This window comes from Toxorhynchites rutilus, chromosome 3, assembly GCF_029784135.1.
Source record: "Toxorhynchites rutilus septentrionalis strain SRP chromosome 3, ASM2978413v1, whole genome shotgun sequence".
NCBI lineage: Eukaryota > Metazoa > Arthropoda > Insecta > Diptera > Culicidae > Toxorhynchites > Toxorhynchites rutilus.
Window position 1 is genome coordinate 194,234,750 of NC_073746.1, and position 23,516 is coordinate 194,258,265.

Here is a 23,516-nt window from a genome sequence, read left to right on the forward strand (position 1 = left end):
ACTGTATTATTGTACGCAAAAGTGTAAAAACCTTGACTCACACCACATACCAACTCGCATATCAATTGACTTAATAATACAAATAATACAAACGATTTTTTCATTTTGTATTTTTTGTTTGTTTGTTAGTTTGGTTTTTTTTTATAATTTTGTATTCGATTGTATTTTGTAAACCGTTGCACATAGTAAAATATACAGTATACTTTCGTGTTTCTGTCGATAGAAACATTCGAGCGGGATTGAGAATTGAAATTGAGAACTACATAAAATGTTTCAATTTTTACAACTAATTTCATTAGTGTATCCAGCTGACCACGTGGCGTCTGAGACGAGACCAGCCAATAGATGGGGAGCCCCCACCAGTGATTGGTTGATTTTTGTAAACAAATCGATTCTACGCGGTTGCCAATTTTGTTCTTTGCCTCTACTTAATAGAGATGTGCCATCCGCTCATGAGCTGTTCCGAAGAATCGACTCTTTGAAGTTAGTTGACGCGGAACAGCTCGCAAAAAAAAATCAAACAGCTCTTCAGCTCACTTTGATGATGATGAAGGAGAGAAAAGAGCTGTAGAATTGAAGAGAGTGTGTGAGCTGTAAGATTCAAATGAACTGACCGTCTCTCGCTCTTCGTGTTAAGACATCAGTTTAGTTTCATTTGTCCCTCGTCTTTTCAACTGTTATATTCGCGTTGACGGCATTGAGCTTTGTTTACCAGTTTAGGGGACGCCAAAAATAATAATTGGCTCTCAGGCAGAATGAACACGTTTTTAAAATTCAAATTATTAATGAAAATTAACTTCTGTGTATCAAATGAGTATTCTATTTCAATGAAAAACACTTTGTTTGCAGGCGGTGCAAAAATCTCATAAGATTTTTTTTTTTTTGAAGAAAACTTTCTATTGTAATGTAAAGCCTCAGTAAAAATGTCGGAAATGTTGTACTCGCCGAGTCTGTTGTAAATAATAGTCTGGAATACGTGTTTCAAGTAATTAATAATATGGTGTGAAAAATTTCATTTGAATTTTAACATTTTCAAACTGGCTTCGTGGCTATCGAGTTTGGGACCCAAATTGAAAGTCGGCACAGACAACTGAGCTGAAGAGCTGTTCATAAAGAACAGCTCATTTAGATGAGCTGATATGATCAGAGCTGTTCATCATGATGAGCTGATTTGCACACCTCTACTACTTAAGGTGAAGGTGAAAGCTAGCCATGGTGGTAGTATAGGTAAACCCACGTGTAAAAATTGGGTAATAGTGTTTGTGAGAGAAGAGCAAAGCACACGTAAATAGATCAATTCATTTATCAGACTGTGTGGCGCTACATTGACACGAGTCTTTGAATGAATTAAAAAAAGACGGATGGGTAATGTCGGGGACATAACCGGAGTGACGTAGGACTATACAAAGGGGACAGCTTTTGTTAAATATATATTTTAAATATATTGTTTTATTTTCTTCTCCTACGTGAATACCTACGTGAATATATGTATATATATATATATGAATATATGTATATATATATATATATATATATATATATATATATATATATATATATATATATATATATATATATATATATATATATATATATATATATACATATATATATATATATATATACAGTCGAATTTCACTCGTTGGGCTGAACTGTCAAAGTCGAAAATCGATCGAGGGTCACACCGATTGTTTGTTGTTATGGGAAACGCAGAAAAGTTTTCACACCACTGACGTTTATTTCATTCGTGGTTGAGTTTCGTTCTAGGTTGGATTAATTGGTAAGTTCTTAATGAAGTTTGATATTAAAATTAGCGTAGATTTAATATACGTTCATTTCGATCGCCAGGCTCAAAATGGATGGTTTGCAAGGATCCAGTACGAACGTTAACCGGAAACGGAGGAGCAATTTCCTGACGCTGGTGGAGAAGGTTCGCATAATTGAAGATTTTGAAGCAGGAGGTGGTACGCATGACTTTCTTGGGAAGAAGTACGGCGTAGGATCTTCTACGGTCACGAGAATAATCCAAAAGAAAGAAGCAATTCGTGAGGCGGTGGACAAGTTCAAGGAATATGGTGTAAATAATCGAAAAACATTGAAAGAGCAGACGTTCCCTTTGCTGGAAGAAGCTATTTACATCTGGATTTTACAGCAGCGGCAGTCCAACATTTTGTTGACAGTGGATATTCTTAAAGCAAAGGCGGAGCTGCTGTTTAAGATGTTCCAGGACCGGGGGCTCTATGTTTTTCTGCTTCGGATGGCTGGATGCATCGTTTTAAGCAGCGGTTTGGATTGCGCGTGAAAGCCGTAACAGGTGAAAAGGCATCGGTAAACGTTGAAGCGTACCTAAATTTCAAGAAGGTTCTACAGAAGAAGATTCAGGAAATGCAGCTATCACTATCCCAAGTCTTTAATGCAGATGATTCTGCCTTATTCATCAAGCTCCTAGCCACACGCTCTGTCGTTACCTGTGATGAGACCGTGGCAAGCGGACGGAAGCAAAACAAGACAAGGTATACGTTTATGCCTTGCTCCAACATAGATGGTTCCCTAAAGCTTCCGTTGTATTTCATTTGCACTGCTGAAAAACCACGAGGAATCAACATCGAAGAACTTCCCGTTTCATATAATCATTCCAAAAAGGCTTGGATGACCAGACTGTTGTTCCGTCAATGGTTCCACGAAGAGTTTGTCCCCGCTGTTCGAAAATTTTCGGCCGAGAGAGGATTGGAGCCAAAGGCATTGCTGGTTCTTGATAATTGCACCAGTCATTATGACGTTGACGAATCTCTACAGAGTGACGATGGACTGATTCAAGTGATCTACTTCCCACCAAATGTAACTGCTGAATGCCAGCCGATGGACCAAGCGGTCATCAATGCAATCAAGCGAAAGTATAAAAGAAAACTGATGCTCGCATTAATTCTGGAAAACGAACACTTAAGGTAAATTTCCAAATATTAAACATTAAATTTTTGTAATTAATTCCAAATATAAACACAAAACTATGCGCACGATAGTTTTTCGTCTGTGCTTTTTCAAAATTTAAATTCAAATTCTAATTGAGGTTTTATTTATGTACTTTCCTCTTTAGTTTCGATGAACGATTGAAGAAGATTAATCTTCAACAGTGTATTTCGTGGTTGGCAACCTCTTGGGAGGAGATATCTGACAAAACTATACGTAATTCGTGGAAGAAATTGATCGATGGTTTGCCGGAGGATGCTGTTAATGTAGACTCGAAAGCGGCCGATGATGACTTCAAAGCGCTTGTGTCCAGGATTGACAGTTTGGCAGGAACAAAAACATCTGAGCAAGATATTGATCTGTGGATCAAAGATCAGGTGTATGATGCTGATCATAATCCAGATTGGGTAACCAGTGAAGTGTTCTCTGATGACGAGATTTTGTCATCAGTTCTCAAGAAAGGTCAACCTGAAATGCAAGAAGAATGGTTGGTAGACACAGAAGATGGAAGTAATTCGTTTGATACTTCCATTACTAGTACCGGAGATCCTGATTTTGGCGATGCAATCAAGTCAATTGATTGCCTAGTTCGCTATATGAAGCATGATGTTGCAGAAGTATGCCGTTTGAACGCGCTACGTTCGAAAATCACTGAAGTTGAATGGCTAAAACGAGCATGTTGAAGAACTCTACTATTTTGTTGAAAATGAATTTACGTGGTTTGTTTAATTTTGTTTGAAACGTTTAAAATAAATATTGTTTTTGTTGAATAATATTCGATTTTATTTATTTCAATGATTCATTTAAAATTTATTTTAAACCTAAAAACACCATCCACGAGCCCCTCGAAAAAAATTTTACGTTGTCAGAATTGACGTTTGTCTTCGATTTAGTTGGGCTATAGCCCAACGAACGGGAGCCCAACTAAATCGAAGCCCAACTAAAGATAGCCCAACGAGTGAAATTCAACTGTATATATATATATATATATATATATATATATATATATATATATATATATATATATATATAATCTTGTTGTGGCCTTCGACGTTCAGCTTTTAAAAAACGTTTATTATAATCAACATACAGTTTATTATCTAAATATCATTTATTAAGCAAACGTGGACGGTCACGGAAAGAATTTGAATGAGAACTGAACAGCGTCGTGGGTTCTGCTGCTGGTATATATCGATGAGTAATGCTGATGCAGCGGAACGATGGCTATTGGCTGGCCGCGATCGTACGATGTTTGGAATGTGCTGATCGTGGTCCTTTGGTGTGCATATCATAACGTGATTCATCGGGGGGGTGAAAAAGTGTCGTCCTCGGCACTTGGTTGGTTATTCTGAATTCCTGGCAGGATGTTGTTGAGTTCGAGGTTTATCAACTTCTGGCGTTTCCTTGATTTCCTTTGTTGAGTAGCTTTCAGATGATAATAGATTAAAAATAGAATAATAATCAATAGAGTTGAGGACAGGGATGTCCCTCCTACTAGACTCCATTTCCATTTTTGGTCGGATTCTTGTTGAAGGAATACTTTGTCTAAATGTTTCCTGTTCGAGAGTGCTACTTCTTCTATTTTTGCCACATCGTGATCGTTTATGATTTGCTTTTTAATGGAAAGGTCATGAAGAGCTCCTTGGAATGTTTCAACTTCGCTAATTTTGTCGATTGAAGTAAAGTTGCGTTCCATGTAGGTAACCGTGCAGTTCGAGAAAGATATTATGAAACTTCCGGAAAGATGTCTGTTACTAGGTCCGCAATCGGAACGTAACTCCTGGTCTTTTGCATTAGTGATCAGGACCTTGTTATTAGCTATTAATTTTGCAGATGTTTCTTCACTTTTTTCCATCACACAATGCGGATCGTTGCCCATTATAAGTGGGTAAATGCATGAGTCTTTGAACTCTTTTGTGTAAATGTTTAATTGGACGTAGTTTTCTGGTTCCGTTGTGGTAAGGAGTTGTCTACCTTGTTTGATTACGAATTGGGGATATTCTTTTATAACAATACCGTTCTGATTTATTGGGTATATACGGATAATTGTTGATTCTTCCGGTTCCATTTCTGGGACGTGGATAATGTACAGTAAAGTATTTTCGCTAGTGGCTATTTTTGGGGTCACTAGATTGAGTGCTTCTTCAGGTATGTCCATTTGAATTCCTTGATTGTTGAGGATGGTTTTTATCAGGTTAATTTCTTTGCTGGATAATATTCTGCTATTGGTAACTCGCATTTTAGAGAAGAGTACTGCTTCTTGAATGTTGATTAGAATTTTGTTGATAGTGTCGATGTTCAGAATTGTTGTAATTATGTCGATATCGTCGAGGATGATTTGATTGATATGCTGTTTCTCAATTATTTGATTAATTGCGGTTGTTAATTCAGAGATACTGTTGCCAATCTGTTCGTTGATTTTGATTTGATGATTGTTCTCGCTGACTAGTTGGTTCAAGCTCCTGTTGATGATTCGTAGGTCTTGGGCGTCGGGGCTGCCGGCGATCCATTTCCATGCTGTGCCTATGATGTCCCATCTTCTGGTCCTCTTATGAATAGTTGGTTTAATTTGTAGAAAATTAGAATACAATTCGCGTATTTTATGCTTGCTAATCTGATTAAGTACATTATTATTCTTTTGATTATTGTATACCAAACTTGTAAGTTGGTTGATTGTTGACTCTAGGTCTGTAAGATTAATTGGATGTATTATCCTAATATTTCCCGTTTGGATTTTGCAAGAACCAATCTTCTGCATTAATATAAGATCGTTATGAAGATTTCTTATGGTGAGCTCCTGACATGAAATTCTTGAGATGACGATGATGATTCCTATGTATGAGATGAGCATCTGTAATACAATGTGAGATAGAAAGAGAAAGGTTATCTTTTTTTTGGTCTTTTAATTTTATTTTTGTGTCTTTTTATTTCGCAGTTATTTTTGAATGTGCGATCTGTTACTTCGTTAGCATTGGTTTTGTTGGCTCTAGCTTGTTTTTTGGTACGGATGTTGGGAATAACAAAAACTTCCTGTTTATCATTAATAATTGGAGGTTCCTCTTTCTCTGAATTTTGTTTTACAATTTGTTTTTGTGATTTTTCCATATTTAACTTAGCTTTGAGGAATAATTCTTGTGCGTCTTTAATTATTTCTTGAGGGTTAACAATATTATTTTGGTTAAAGAGAATTTCGTTTGGTGTGTATTGTGTTGAAGAATGTACAGTGTTATTATATAATGCTACAGATAATTTAACAATTGATTTTGTGCCCATAGTTCTGAATTTATGCTTGTTTGTATTAAATATTTCAATAATGGTAGAATGTGCACGTTCTATTTGTCCGTTGGATTCGGAAGATGCTGCGTAGTCTATCTGTGTTCCTAGTTGGCTGAGAAAGTCTTTAAGATGAATAGATCTGAATGTTGTTTCATGATCTGTTATGATTTGTCTGGGCACTCCAAATGTACTTATGTATTTTCCTAGTGCTTTTTGAACATGTACTAAATTCTTTGATTTTATAAATATCATTTGAAGATGTTTTGAAAATGAATCAATAAGTGACAAAAAGGAATGTTTATCTATTATGAATATATCCATGTGTATTCTTTCTAATGGTTTTTCGGTAATGGGCCTAGGAGAAATTTTTATGTTGAATGGTTTCCTCTCATATTTATGGGTATTACATATTTCACAAGAGTTTATAAATTTTCTCACTTTTATGCACATGTTGGGGAAAAAATAAGATCTTTTAATTTGAGCTTCAACTTCGGTAATACCGCGATGTGCCCTTTCATGTTCTTTTGCAATTAATTGGTCCTGTCTATTTTCATTTTGAACATCTTCTACCATTCGGTCTGTGAAAACAAAATGGCCTTTCTGACTAAAGTTTTCCTTGTAAGATTCCTGGATAGTTTGGATGAGGTTTTCTGGAGCCATGAGAGCAGTTTGTCTACCGTTATGAAAGAGTTTGAGAAAGTGTGTAACTTGATCTTTATCGAAAGAATTTTGAGATACTATAGTTCTGTGATAATTTTGGAATAGGGTTTCTTGTATTATGGTATCCAGTCGAGAAATTCTGAAAATCATTTGGTTACGGAAATAATTTAACGGGCGTTCGGAGAAATGGATGAAATAGTTGGAGGAGTCGTCGGCAGAGTGAATTGTTTGGGAATCGGAAAGGTTTGGATGGTTCTCGGGATTGTCCGATTGTGGGGGATTATTGGTGACAGATGCTTCACCGTCCTCTTGGTCTCTAGGATCTGAAATATTAGAAGATGTGTTATTATTTGTGATACAAACATTTGCTTCAATTGGCATTCTGCTTAAGGCGTCTGCTACAACATTGGATTTTCCTTCCTTGTATTTAATCTCGTAGTCGTAATTCTCTAGGTCTAGGCGCCATCGTAAGATTTTAGAATTCTTATCAGAAGTTTTGATAAACGTTAGAGGCTTATGGTCCGTAACAAGAGTGAATTTTTGACCATACAGGTAAGGTTTAAATTTATTTACCGCCCATATTATGGCTAATGCTTCTTTCTCATTTGTGGCGTATCGTGACTCGGTATCCGAAAGTGTTCGTGATGCAAATGCGATTGGCCTTTCGACATTGTCCTGTATCTGTGATAGGACAGCTCCTAATGCAAAGCCGGATGCATCCGTAGTTAAAATGAAGGGATGATCAAATTGCGGATATGCCAGTACTTGGTCTGTGGATAGTATTTTTTTAAGAGTATTAAAGGAATTTATGTATGAAGTGTCTTGTAATTCAATTGTCGAGTCTTTCTTTAAATACTTCGACATGGGTCGTGTGATTTTTGAAAAATCCTTAATAAATCTTCTGTAATAACCGATTAAACCTAGAAATTGTTTAATTTCTTTTTGATTTTTCGGTAAAGGCCATTGAAGAATTTTTTCAATTTTTTCGGGATTTGGTTTTACTCCTTCGGATGTTATGATGTGTCCTAAAAATTCTGTTTGCCTTTTCAAAAACTCGCATTTATCTAATTGAATTTTTAAATTGAAATCGGATAAACGCTTTAAAATTAATTGAAGGTTTTCTAAGTGGTTCTCTAGATTATATCCAATAATAATTATATCGTCAAGATACACGTAGCACTTCGTTCCAATATAATCACCGAGGATATCATTCATTGCTCTCTGAAAGGTTGCGGGAGCATTTTTAAGCCCAAAAGGCATTCTAGTGAATTCAAAATGCCCTTTGTCTGTAGAAAAAGCTGTTTTCTCGATATGTTTCGGGTCCATTGGAATTTGGTGGAATCCCGATTTTAAATCAAGAGTTGTGAAATATTCAGATTTTCCTAGGGAATCCAAAATTTCTTCAATTTGAGGCATAGGATATTTATCGTCTATAGTATGTTCGTTAAGCTTCCTATAATCGATTACGACTCGTACTTTTTTCTTTCCAGATGCGTCTGTTTTTTTTGGGACCACCCATATGGGTGAGGAGTACGGACTTTTGGAAGGTCGAATTATTCCATTATCTAACATTTCTTGTATTTGTTCATGAACATCTAGTTTGAAATGATGTGGGTACCGATAATTTTTTGTGTAAATTGGCATATCGTTAGTGGTTAAAATTTTATGTTTAGTGGCTGATGTGGATGTGAGTTTTTCCCCCTTTTTAGATACAACTGCTTGATGTTGGTGAAGAATTTGAATTAATTTGGTTTTTTCTAATGATGAAAGATGATTTGTTCTAATGATGTCATTAATTTCATTTTCAGAAATACATTCTGAGTGTTTTATTAGGAAGGGAGAAATGGTTTCAAAATTGTTAACTGTTAATCCAATTTTCGGGATATTTATGGGGTTTCTACATGTGGAAATTACATTGACGGTTGTTTTATTATTTTCTGCTCTATAGAGTCCAGGATTAATAAAGATATTTTTGTAAAGTTTTTGATAAGAGGGGACAAGCCAATCACCGTTATTTGTGGTCTCAATTGTTACAAAATGATTGTAAAGTTGTTTGGTGGGGTAAAATTTGGCATATGAAAATTGTTTGTCTAATAGTGTTAGTGTTTCGTCTTCGTAATTGATGCGTGCTTTGAGTTCTGCCAATGTTTCCGATCCTATTAAGCCGTCGAAAAAGTTGTGAAATTTCAAGACGTAAAACGTGAAGGGTTTGAAAGCGCCGTTAAACAAAGCAATTTTTCCTTTTTCGGTTACACTGTTGGTTCCACACACGTTTTTTATTTTCGTATTTGGTACGGTGCTAGTTTTTCCCAAGATTCCTGGTGCAATAATATTTTTGTTTGCTCCAGAATCTATCAAAATATTTAGGGTTTGATTATTTTTAGGATGTTTAATTTTGAGATAGGGTAAGTAATTTAAGTTGGATTTAGATTTGTGTATCCCAAGTGAAAATTTAGATCAAGATCATCTTCAGATTCAGTGTCTGATTTTGCAATATCATCCTCAGGATCATCTTTGACTGTCTCATGGTTATTTATTGTTTTCCTATTTATTGTCAGACGGCTCTGTGTAGTAGTAGCGTCCATCGGTTCAATTTCATTTCGCTCTCTTTTTTGATCCAATTTGAAGGGTTTCTGATTTTTATTCAATTGAGGATTTTTACTGCTTGATTTGTTATCGAAATCTTTGTTCTTCTGATACTTTTTTGGAGAATAATCAAAAGTCATGTTTTGTGCTGTTATTTCTTTTGATTTGAATTTACATAGAAATGCATAGGCATCTTCTATATCTTTCGGCCTTGCGGCTTGAGCATAGCCAAAATATGGTTCGATTAGTCCGGCGATGAAAGCAGCCAAGGCGTCTTCTTCTATAAAATCGTTTATGACTTCCCAGTTGTTACGGTATTTTTCTGTTTGTTTCGCCAAGGTCTTAATATTTTGAATAATATTTTTTGATTTATTGTAGTATCTCGAAATACTCATATTTTCAGTCATTTTACATTGCCATAACTGGCATTTATACGTGGAAAGTTCTTGACGATCGCCGAGAGCATTTGTCAGAACTTCCGAAATTTGCTCAAAATTGTCTGGGTTACCGGCAAGACATATTATGTCTTTTGCTTTCCCTTGGATTTTATGTATTACTGCAGTGGTATACATTTTAAATTGCACTGGCGTAACGTGCTCTTTGAAAGCATTGAGTGTTTCCTGAGCAGTTGTTAGCCACGCATTCAATTGTTTCGAATTGCCGTCGAATGTTGGAATCATTTTGATTGGATCCGGAATTCTGCATAGCATCTCAAAACTGGTTGTTGGTTGGTGATATTCGTATATTACCGGTTGTGCAGTAGGTTGTTCTGCTGGCGTTGTTCCATTTAAATGCGATTCAATTTGCAGGAACATGGCGTCATGTTCCTTTTGTTTGGTGGAAAATGCGTCCATCATCTCCATCATTTTCTGGAGTTGCGCGCCGATTTGCTCCATATCTGAGCTTTCTTCAATTAATAAATTTTCCAATGAGGGGGGATTCTCAATTGGGATGTGTGCCAAGTCTCCTGAGTCAACGGATGAAATGGTTTCTTCTGAGTCCGAAGAGTCGCAATTGCTGTGATTAATGCTTTTCCACAAGCTGCGAGTTTTCTTCAGAGCACTTTTTGGTGTTTTTGGCATTAATGAAGCCTTGCACCGTTTACACAAATTTGTTAATTTTTAAGCACACACGTTCGCTTAGAACTCGTGTGGCTTCTGGAAGTGTGCTTCGCTTAGAATTCACAATTCCAGGTGGAGTAAAACTTCTCTTAGAACACTTTTACTCCACGCGGTAAGTAATAATTAAAATTGCGTCCGAGTCTCTCTCTTAGAACGGACTTCGATGCACAACAAAAAAATCACTGACCGGGGCGAGTTTTATTTCACTTAGAATGTGGGGGCGTAGAAAGAAGAGAGAAAAAAAACTTACCGTTTGCAATCGTGTGTGCGGGGTTCTTCGGTTCTTCCAGTGGTGGGGTGCGGTGTGCGGTGGAACCTCAACTCTTTCGTCACTTTGATAGCGGCGTCAGATGCTAGCACTTTCTACAGTTCGTATTAATGTTTCGCGGATTCACTCTAATCGGATTTACCAATCCTGATTATAACACTGTTTTTTCACACTCGTTACTATTCCACTCACTGAAACCGCACGGCTGCGCCAATCTTGTTGTGGCCTTCGACGTTCAGCTTTTAAAAAACGTTTATTATAATCAACATACAGTTTATTATCTAAATATCATTTATTAAGCAAACGTGGACGGTCACGGAAAGAATTTGAATGAGAACTGAACAGCGTCGTGGGTTCTGCTGCTGGTATATATCGATGAGTAATGCTGATGCAGCGGAACGATGGCTATTGGCTGGCCGCGATCGTACGATGTTTGGAATGTGCTGATCGTGGTCCTTTGGTGTGCATATCATAACGTGATTATATGTATATATATATATATATATATATATATATATATATATATATATATATATATATATATATATATATATATATATATCTATATAAAAATGGAGTGATGTCTGTCTGTCTGTCTGATTCTTATAGACTCGGAAACTCCTGAACCGATCGACATAAAAATTGGTATGTAGGGGTTTTTGGGCCGGGGAAGGTTTTCGTGATATTTTGAGACCCCTCCCCCCTCTCTAAGGGGGAGCTGCCATACAAATGAAACACAAATTTCTGCATTACTCGGAAATTAACCAAGCAAACGAAACCAAAGTTGGCATGTGAAAGTTTTAGGGTGCAATAAATGTTTCTATGATGGTTAGACAGTCCTTCCCCCACTCAAAGGGGGGGGTTGCCATACAAATGAAACACAAATTTCTGCATTACTCGAGAATTAATCAAGCAAATGAAACCAAATTTGGCATGTGGAAGTTTTAGGATGCAATAAATGTTTCTATGGTGATAAGATACTCCTTCCCCCTTTCTTAGAGGGGGCTGCCATACAAATGAAACACAATTTTTTGCATTACTCGGAAATTAATCAATCAAACGAAACCAAAGTTGGCATGTGAAAGTTTTAGGGTGCAATAAATGTTTCTATGATGGTTAGACAGTCCTTCCCCCACTCAAAGGGGGGGCTGCCATACAAATGAAACACAAATTTCTGCATTACTCGAGAATTAATCAAGCAAATGAAACCAAATTTGGCATGTGGAGGTTATAGGATGCAATAAATGTTTCTATGGTGTTAAGATACTCCTTCCCCCTCTCTTAGAGGGGGCTGCCGTACAAATGAAACACAAATTTTTGCATTACCCGAGAATTAATCAAGCAAATTAAACCAAATTAGGCATATGGAATCTTTAGGGTGCAATGAATGTTTCTATGGTGGTTAGATACCCCTCCCCCCTCTCTTAGGGGTGGCTGTCATACAAATAAAACACAAATTTCTGCATTACTCGAGAATTAATCAAGTAAATGGGCGGGACGAAGTTTGCCGGGTTAGCTAGTACTAAATAAAAAGGTGTATATTTTGTAATTGGTATGTACTGTATTATTGTACGCAAAAGTGTAAAAACCTTGACTCACACCACATACCAACTCGCATATCAATTGACTTAATAATACAAATAATACAAACGATTTTTTCATTTTGTATTTTTTGTTTGTTTGTTAGTTTGGTTTTTTTTTATAATTTTGTATTCGATTGTATTTTGTAAACCGTTGCACATAGTAAAATATACAGTATACTTTCGTGTTTCTGTCGATAGAAACATTCGAGCGGGATTGAGAATTGAAATTGAGAACTACATAAAATGTTTCAATTTTTACAACTAATTTCATTAGTGTATCCAGCTGACCACGTGGCGTCTGAGACGAGACCAGCCAATAGATGGGGAGCCCCCACCAGTGATTGGTTGATTTTTGTAAACAAATCGATTCTACGCGGTTGCCAATTTTGTTCTTTGCCTCTACTTAATAGAGATGTGCCATCCGCTCATGAGCTGTTCCGAAGAATCGACTCTTTGAAGTTAGTTGACGCGGAACAGCTCGCAAAAAAAAATCAAACAGCTCTTCAGCTCACTTTGATGATGATGAAGGAGAGAAAAGAGCTGTAGAATTGAAGAGAGTGTGTGAGCTGTAAGATTCAAATGAACTGACCGTCTCTCGCTCTTCGTGTTAAGACATCAGTTTAGTTTCATTTGTCCCTCGTCTTTTCAACTGTTATATTCGCGTTGACGGCATTGAGCTTTGTTTACCAGTTTAGGGGACGCCAAAAATAATAATTGGCTCTCAGGCAGAATGAACACGTTTTTAAAATTCAAATTATTAATGAAAATTAACTTCTGTGTATCAAATGAGTATTCTATTTCAATGAAAAACACTTTGTTTGCAGGCGGTGCAAAAATCTCATAAGATTTTTTTTTTTTGAAGAAAACTTTCTATTGTAATGTAAAGCCTCAGTAAAAATGTCGGAAATGTTGTACTCGCCGAGTCTGTTGTAAATAATAGTCTGGAATACGTGTTTCAAGTAATTAATAATATGGTGTGAAAAATTTCATTTGAATTTTAACATTTTCAAACTGGCTTCGTGGCTATCGAGTTTGGGACCCAAATTGAAAGTCGGCACAGACAACTGAGCTGAAGAGCTGTTCATAAAGAACAGCTCATTTAGATGAGCTGATATGATCAGAGCTGTTCATCATGATGAGCTGATTTGCACACCTCTACTACTTAAGGTGAAGGTGAAAGCTAGCCATGGTGGTAGTATAGGTAAACCCACGTGTAAAAATTGGGTAATAGTGTTTGTGAGAGAAGAGCAAAGCACACGTAAATAGATCAATTCATTTATCAGACTGTGTGGCGCTACATTGACACGAGTCTTTGAATGAATTAAAAAAAGACGGATGGGTAATGTCGGGGACATAACCGGAGTGACGTAGGACTATACAAAGGGGACAGCTTTTGTTAAATATATATTTTAAATATATTGTTTTATTTTCTTCTCCTACGTGAATACCTACCTATCTACCTGAAAAATGGATTAGTTTACTGTTTACTCTTTATGAATATGTTGATGGTTCTGAAAAGAACCTTTGGTGTTGTGTTTTTGTTATCACTCGATATTCCCATCTTGTTCGGTTAAACCTTCCTGTTTAGCTATTGCGTTTGCCACTCGCCACAGCTTTCACAGTTGGAAAATTTCTTCCCATCCAGCTTGTGACATGTTGTTCAGTAAATTACATTTAATGCGACGTGCCGGAGAAACACTTTGCCACTCACTGAAACTAATTGTTGCCTTGATGAGCGCCGAACCGAAGCTGCTCTGTTCTTGCTGCGGGTTTTCTGATTGTCGTGAGCAGCTTTGCAAACCAACTCGAGCACTCCGACGGCCGAAACTCTATAATCGCTGTTAGGTATACTGGTGCTCCGGCATCAATCCGTTCGGCCTAGTTACCCTTGCGGAGCAATCAGTGAATGCGACCAACAGGGAACTGGAGACCTGCACGGTTCGAGTGAGACTTTGCCTTTTCCTTAACTTGTCCTCCTTTGTTACGTCCACGATGCCGATGCCGTACAACCACACGGGTTTACGGTTTGAAAGAAAATAAAATATTTTGTTGGGGTCCGCGTGTTTTATACTCTAGCGGTACACACTCACAGGATAGAGACAAATCGGCAGACTCAGCCAGAGGGGCGAGTCCAACGAGACGAACGAATGAGCGTTAAAAGGGAGCGATGGCAAAAAAATACATTCATTACGATTTGTTCGCTCGTTGGATTTACATGCAGACTAAAAAGGGTCCTTCCCATCCAGCTTGTGACATATTTTACAGTAAATTACATTCATTGGCACGTCGCATTACCACCACTCAGTATCGTATTGGAGGTAATTTTAACCTGTAATTGAACATTTACGATGACAGTGGTACAGTGTCAACTTTCAATGTGGGGTCATAATTTGGACCCCGAACTCTATGTTTACAAAAATTTCCAACTAAATATGTCGTATTACAGGTCTGTCCAATTAGCTAAATGTCGAGATAAGTGTAAATTACTGTACTTTCAATCTAGATGCAATTTAGAATTGGTGAAAATCAATAAGCTCAGAACAACTGCCAAATTCACATACTCATCATATCCTGGCAAACAAATTATGAAAAAATCAATTTGTGTTTTATTATTATTTTGGATATTGTTTTAGAAAGCATTGAACTGTATTTCCTAAACTCTTTTTTGGAAGGTTTAATGGCCCTGAAAAGCGCCTTGTTTTATGGAATGGTTCCAATTTAGAAAACTTAGTACTCGTGGTTTTGAAAAAAAAACCATTTCGAACGCCCTCGATGCCGCCTTGTTCTGGATTTGCCACCAAAGCAGTTTGTATAAAGAACAAACTTTTTTCTTCTGCTACCTGATGCCGTTTTGCGATTGCGTTTGCCACTCGCTGCAACTGCCTGTTGTCTTGATGTCCACCGAACCGAATGTGTTCTGTTCCGAATGCGGGTTTTCTTATCGTCGCGAGCAGCTTCGCCAGCAAACTCGATCACTTCGGCGGCCGAAACTATATAACGCCGGCTAGGTGGACTGCTGCACTGGTACTAACGCGCTCGGCCTAGCTACCCTTGCGGGGAACTCCAGATCAACACGGTTCGAGCGGGATTTTGCCTTTCCCTTCACTTTTCCTCCTTTACCATGTCCAGACATGGCTGCTTGGGTTGGTTTGTTGATGTGTTGTGATGCAAACCGATGTGGTGTACGGTTTGAATGAGAATGATCGTTAGGGCAGCGGAGCGGGGATTTTTAAGCTGAGTGGCTGGCTCGAGAATTACGCATGTGTGAGACTGCGACCAATGTTTCGTTCATTTTTGACGTAGGACTACGTCTTTCATTTCTATACCGGGGTGTAAAACCAATGTTTCGAGAACGAAAGCGTTACGCTGGAGACCGAGATTTTGAGCGTTAATAGCTCTTAAACAACTGAACGAAATGGTATGATAAACACTTCATTTGAAAGATAAAATGTCTACGCGTCATATACTTGTTACTTTTCATCCAAAAACTTGTTTCAATAGTCTTAAAATTGCTTTCAAAACAGGCTATTGAAATCACCAATCGGTATATAAGCGAGCGCCGCTCGAAAACCCACTCAGTTATGATTGAACAGCGATTGGAGCATGTTGTCGCTGTTGTTGTGAAGCTAATTTCGTTTATCATGAATGCGCTGATGAACGGTGTCACCAAGAGCCTGTTTGTGAACCTAAGGCCAAAAGGGAATCCATCAGGAGGAGAGTGATGCCACGGTTCCGCTTGAAACATCGAAGCAGCCGCCACACACACACACACACACATACACGCGCGGAATTCTCGTTGCTATCATCGTTGCTGAAAAATAATCTGCCAGTTCCCCTGGGAATTGAAAAATACATTCATGCGAAATAGTTTATTTTAATGTTTTCTATCCATATAACACTGCAACCAAATACATTTGGTTTTGTTATTTTTCAATCAATCGCAATTAACAGGAAAGCTTCTGAATATTTTGACGTAGGACTACGTCTAACCGGAAGATATAGGGGGTGAAATGGAAATCTAGGCACTGAACAAGTAGGAAAAAATGCAAGATTTGGAACGCTTACAACTCGAGCATTTCTCAATAGATCGCAAAGGTTTTTGCATCAATTGATAGGAAATATATCTACGCATCTATCATAACGAATAACATTTCATTTTTCTTGAGATAAATAATTGAATAATTGTGAAATATCAAACATTGTCAAAATGCACTATGTGCCCATTTTTGATTGGTCCATTTTGTGCTCCTCAAATCGTACCGACCAAAACGGACAACCAGAGCAGCAGCGAAATAGAATGAAGCACGATTGGAAAGAAAAAAGAAGAAAATGAACGAAACATTGGTTGCAGTCTCACACATGCGTAATTCTCGAGCCAGCCAGTCAGCTTAAAAATCCCCGCTCCGCTGCCGTAACGATCATTCTTTGTGTGGACACCGACTGGACAACATCGTTGCTGGACGAGCTGGACGGCGAGGGATCGAGTGCCTTTCTCAAGGCAAGAGGGCGGAGGTGGTAGCGCTGGAGTAGAGTAGAGTAGAGTTTTCAAAGGGCCTTTCTCAAGGCTAGAGACGAATGAACTGCAAAAGTTTAAAGTCTCTATAATACAATATCTTCCTTCCTTCCTTCCGTAACGATCATTCTCATTCAAACCGTACACCACCACGAGTAATAAGTTTTCTAAATTAGAAACCATTCCATAAAACAAGGCGCTTTTCAGGGCCATTAAACCTTCCAAAAAAGAGTTTAGGAAATACAGTTCAATGCTTTCTAAAACAATATCCAAAATAATAATAAAACACAAATTGATTTTTTCATAATTTGTTTGCCAGGATATGATGAGTATGTGAATTTTGGCAGACATATTTAGTTGGACATTTTTGTAAACATAGAGTTCGGGGTCCAAATTATGACCCCACACTGAAAATCGATACTGTACCACTGTCATCGCAAATGTTCAATTACAGGTTAAAATTACCTCCAATCCGATACTGAGTGGTGGTAATGCGACGTGCTATTGAATGTAATTTACTGTAAAATATGTCACAAGCTGGTTGGGAAGAAATTTTCCAACTGTGAAAGCTGTGGCGAGTGGCAAATGCAATCGCTAAACAGAAAGGTTTAGTCGAACAAGATGGGTATATCGAGTGATAACAAAACAATAAACTCTTTAGATTGAAGATAATTTTGTGATCCTGAAAAGGACCCTTTTTAGCCTGCATGTGAATCCAACGAGCGAACAAATCGTAATGAATGTATTTTTTTGCCATCGCTCCCTTTTAACGCTCATTCGTTCGTCTCGTTGGACTCGTCCCTCTGGCTAAGTCTGCCGATTTGTCTCTATTCTGTGAGTGTGTACCGCTAGAGTATAAAACACGCGGACCCCAAAAAAATATCTTATTTTCTTTCAAACCGTAAACCCGTGTGGTTGTACGGCATCGGCATCGTGGACGTAACAAAGGAGGACAAGTTATGGGAAAGGCAAAGTCTCACTCGAACCGTGCAGGTCTCCAGTTCCCTGTTGGTCGCATTCACTGATTGCTCCGCAAGGGTAACTAGGCCGAACGGATTGGTGCCGGAGTACCAGTATACCTAACAGCGATTATAGAGTTTCGGCCGTCGGAGTGCTCGAGTTGGCTTGCAAAGCTGCTCACGACAATTAGAAAACCCGCATCAAGAACAGAGCAGCTTCGGTTCGGCGCTCATCAAGGCAACAATTAGTTTCAGTGAGTGGCAAAGTGTTTCTCCGGCACGTCGCATTAAATGTAATTTACTGAACAACATGTCACAAGCTGGATGGGAAGAAATTTTCCAACTGTGAAAGCTGTGGCGAGTGGCAAACGCAATAGCTAAACAGGAAGGTTTAACCGAAAAAGATGGGAATATCGAGTGATAACAAAAACACAACACCAAACGTTCTTTTCAGAACCATCAACATATTCATAAAGAGTAAACAGTAAACTAATCCATTTTTCAGGTAGATAGGTAGGTATTCACGTAGGAGAAGAAAATAAAACAATATATTTAAAATATATATTTAACAAAAGCTGTCCCCTTTGTATAGTCCTACGTCACTCCGGTTATGTCCCCGACATTACCCACCAGTCTTTTTTTTTCCCCATCAGTGGAAATTTTCGTATCCAATATTGGATGCATAACATGAAAAACGGAAAATGTTTCACATCGCGAAAATCAAGTCATTTTCGAGCGATTATTTGCTTTCTACTCATATAATGCTTCGACCAAATACATTTCGTTTTGGATTTTTTCAATCAAGTGCGATCAACGTAAGAATGTAAGAATGTAATGAACGTAAGAATGCGAATGTCTTTCGGCAATTTATTAGAGGTGCAATGAATCTTTAGGAATTCCCGCTCTACGCGCACTGGCAAACAATGTTTACTCAACAATTTCTCAAACTAGAAATGGGTGTTGTGAGAGAGGATTAGCGAACGCGAAAACGACAAACGGGAGAAAGATACGTTTGGAGGTTGAAGGAAATTGGCAGAAAACTTCTTCATTCTATCATTCAAATAATGTGATTCATACCACATCGTTTCGCCAGAAAGAGATTATTAATGCTCAAAGGAGGAATCGAGTCCTCCGAGTAAATTACCCAGCGCAAATTAGAGTCGACTATCGATTGCGGCATTCGTACACAAATAATTTTATAATGCAGTTTCACCAAAGTGATTTCTTCGGATATATTCACTACATCATGTCATGTATTTCATATTCTTCATAAGGAAATCCATATCCATGGCACCTATCGGTAACGAATTATTATCGAAACCACGATTTTCGCTAAATGCTCCTTTCAGTTCGGCCTGTAAAAAACTTTTCTGTACTCTAATCCATCAAATTTGGAGCCCTGAAAAGGGCCGTTGATTATATGCTAAGCTAATATAGCACGCTCTCCTCGGATACGATGGGCCAGCTGGATATCCTTGGGCATGATGTGACGCGTTTTGCATGGATAGCACACAAATTGGTATCTTCGAATAAGCCTCCTGCAGCGTCATAACCGCGGAACTTTGGAAGCGCAAGTCGGTTTTGAAGTCCTGAGCAATTCCACGAACCAAATGCTGCAAAGGTAGCTTGCGGATCAGCAATTCGGTCGATATCTGATAGCGAAGAAATTCATGAGAAGTTCCCGGTCGATAGCGATGTGGCTTCTCCACCTATCCTGCGCTACTGGTGCGCTTATCCGAGCTGACTTCGTGTGCCTTACCACCGAATGACTAACGAGCTGTCTGCGAAAGACTAACGAGCTCGAGTCCTCACGGTGCGAGAGTAGAGTAAGAAATGAACGAAAGCAAAGGAAGCGTCATTTTATAAACCATAAAAGTATAGAATCTAAATCCCACCCTTATTATATTCGTGAGTATACAGTAAGCTTATACAATAAAGAGGGTGGGGTTTACATTCGATTCTTTTATGTTTTATAAAATGACGCTTCCTTTGCTTTCGTTTCATGGTGCTACTGACACTCGACCGCAACGGTTACGTTTTTAGCGCCATTCTAAAAGAGAAGCATAGAAATAAAAGTTTTCTCCTACAACCGGATGCATAGCTTTTTTCAAAGCTGTCTTCGGTACTAAATAAAGCGTTCTTTTTCAGCAACAGTTGTCCGGACATCAGGAAAGGAGGAAGCAGCCGAGAAGCCCCCAACAGCCATTCAGGAAGTTGGTTCGGTCGGATTGGCCACTTTGACCGGCAGTTTTCACTGCCCCTTGCGTGTCCCGCTGTTTGCACCCGTTTCATCAGCGGCGTTTTCCCTGCCAGTGACGCGCGATTTTGGCGCAATCTTCTTCCCATCAGTCATCAGCAGCTCAGGAGGTGTAAGGTGTGAAAGGGGGTTATTTTCGCTTCGTCGTTTCGAGCCGCTGCGGCTGTTGCCCTGCCGTCGGCGGTGTCCGGTCCCTTCCCCGCTACCCCACTACCATTAGGTGGTGATCTTCGAGGAGGTCCTTCAACACGATCGGTGAGTAACCAAACTTTTCATTTTACCAGGAGTTAGTGAAAGATAGGACGCCTAAAGGGTATAGGTTAGGAAATTTTTATTACATATCCCAAATTAATTTTATATAACAGACATTTAAAAGTGACTTTTCCAAGTGTTTTTAAAACAGTGCTTTTCTGCCCCAAGTGTTTTTCAGCCAAGTGATTGCGGTGTTCGTCCTTGTAACTGCGTTGGCATTGTCCCCCGCCGTTACCGTCCTCCGCCGTTTTCGTCCCCGCTGTTATTGTCCCCCGACGCACAACGTACATAAAATAAGAAAATTTAAAAACTTTTACCTGGCTGTACCTAGGTATAGCCAGCCTTGAACATGGCTTCCAGCAGCTCCGGCGCCGGAAGGCCAACAAATATATACAATGGTGTTCCCACCACCCACACTTCCCCCAAATGGGCTGATCCCTTTGGCGGAAATTTGCAAATTTTATTGTTAAGAGCAACTGATGGTAATATTCTTCCACCCAACCCCTTCGTTGTATCGAAATCGATCCAAGGTGTGATCGGAGATAAATTTAAAGATGCAAAACCTCAACGCGATGATAAAGGTCGCCTTCAATATGTTCTACAAATACGCAACGTCAAACAGGTTGAACCTTTACTGGGTATGAAGTCGCTAACTGACTCGACCCCAATTGAAATAATTTTTCATCCCACTCTTAATCAACGCAAGTGTGTTGTATCTTGCTGGGATGTTGTTTCCATGCCAGAGGATGTACTTCTTACTGAACTCTCTGAGCAAAAAGTTATCGGTGTCAAAAGAATATTTAGATACGATACAATTAAAAAGGAAAAGGTAGCAACTTCTACCCTAATCCTAACCATCAACGGAACAGTCATTCCCGAAGCGATTAACTTCGGTTTCATTCGCGCACCAACCAGAAACTACTATCCTAGCCCGATGCAATGCTTCGGATGCTATAATTATGGACACACTTTCAAGAAGTGTATGAAGAAAATACAGTTATGCCGTAACTGTGGTGTAGCACACCCAGAACTAAACCAAACCGATAAAGAAAAGGCAAAGAAGTTTCAATGCAATGCACCTGCCTCATGCGTGAACTGCAAGGAAAATCACTCCTCCACTAGCAGGAAGTGCCCAGCTTGGATCGCCGAGGACAAAATAACACGAGTTAGGATTGATAAAGGAATCTCCTACAAGGAAGCTAAATCCATTTGTGAAAACAATAATGGTTCTTCCTTCGCTAGTAAATTGAAAGAGCGGCTCGACAATATCCAAAACACAGGATGCCAACAATGCAAGTGTAACTGTACACAAACAAAGTCAGCTCCTATTAAATCGAATAAGACTGTTTCTATTCAGGCCAATAAAAAATCTGAACAGGGATCCAGCATCATTCCAATTGACTCTGAGGAAGATTCTGAATCTCCAATGGAAATCGAATCAACTTACTCAAATAAAAGAAAAATCATCTCGAAAACAACAACTTCAGATGAATTCAAATCATCGGAAGATGAACAACCAATTGAGAAGGAATCTTCTAGGAAGAAACCTAAAAATAAGAAATCGACCCCAACCCTACAGAAGACCCAATCCCACCAGAACTACCTATCACAACCCAGCACTTCAACCCAACCAATTGGATCCAATCCACCTACTACCCAACACAAACCCAATCCTACTACCAACAAACCAATTGTTAATGTTTCCAAAAATGATCCGAGACTAAAACTCAAACAATCCAAGGGTGAAAAACCCAACCACAACTAATTTCAACTGATTTCTACTCCACCAATCTCCAATTTATCCTCCACACCTCAGCCCACTTCCCTCCTTCCAATCTTAACATTCAATCCCCCACCTAATCATACACCATCGTCTCGAGACCCTATCCCTAATCGCAAACTTTCCATTCAATGGAACTTGCGTGGGCTTTACAGTTCAATGAACGAAATAAAATTAATGTTAGCGGAAGAGAAACATCTCCCACTAACCCTAGCTTTCCAAGAAACTAAAGTACCGACTGGTACAGACATGAATAGTGCCCTAGGAGGCAAATTCAAATGGTATTTTTGTGACGGACTATCTTCACAACAAGGAGGAACATGCCTCGCTGTCCTAAGTCACCTTTCTCATACTGTGATCCCCATAACATCACCACTACAAATATGTGCAGTCCAACTCAAGGGACCTTTCCAGGTAACCCTTGCTTCAATATACATATCCTTTCAGCACAAAATCAATGATTTTGAAGTTGATTTGGTAAATGCTTTCAAACAATTACCACACCCATTTATTATCATGGGTGACTTCAACGCACACCATACTTCCTGGGGAGGAAAAAAATGTGACGCAAGAGGTCATACGATTCTTAGAATCATCCAAAAACTGAACCTCATTATCATCAACGATCATCAACATACCAGACTCGATCCACGTTTTGGATCAACGTCTGCCCTCGATCTCACGATCGCATCTTGGGAACTGGCACCCAGACTAAATTGGTTTGTTGACAATGACCTCAGAGGAAGTGATCACTTCCCAATTCACATCAGAACATTAACAAGGAATCCCAATATTACTCTTCGCAGAAAATGGAAATACCAATCAGCCAACTGGGAAGGCTTCGAATCTACAATTGACAGCTTACTTCAAGCACACATAAGCTACTCTGTTGATGACTTTACTCAAGCCATTCTCTCCGCTGCAGAAGTAAATATCTACAGAACAAGTGGGAACCCCGGTCGTAAGGCTGTCCCCTGGTGGAATAACGAAGTAGCACTTGCCATCAAAAAAAGAAGAAAACTGCTTCGTCTTCTCAGACGTCTTCCAGATGGAAACAACAGCAAAAGGATTGCTTTATCCAATTTTCAGGAAGCTAGAGCTAATGCCAGAAAAGCAATAGCCGAAGCAAAAACCCAAAGCTGGACTGAATTTCTTGATGAATTTAATCCTTCAACATCTTCAAAAGAACTATGGAACAAGGTCAACGCTCTCAGTGGCAAGAAAGCTTCTAACTGCTATTCCATTGAGATCAACGGTATTACTACTGAAGACCCTGGTACCATAGCCGAACATC

At 38.8% G+C, this 23,516-nt stretch overlaps 1 protein-coding gene across 1 annotated transcript; it reads left to right on the forward strand.

The window, feature by feature from the left end:
- Positions 1 to 2,597: 2,597 nt before the first annotated feature.
- Positions 2,598 to 3,652, forward strand: LOC129779121 (jerky protein homolog-like). The gene is made up of 2 exons (XM_055786392.1): positions 2,598 to 2,945; positions 3,095 to 3,652. Exons 1-2 carry the CDS (start codon positions 2,650 to 2,652, stop codon positions 3,648 to 3,650), a joined length of 852 nt encoding a protein of 283 aa, XP_055642367.1. The 5' UTR covers positions 2,598 to 2,649; the 3' UTR covers positions 3,651 to 3,652.
- Positions 3,653 to 23,516: the final 19,864 nt, after the last annotated feature.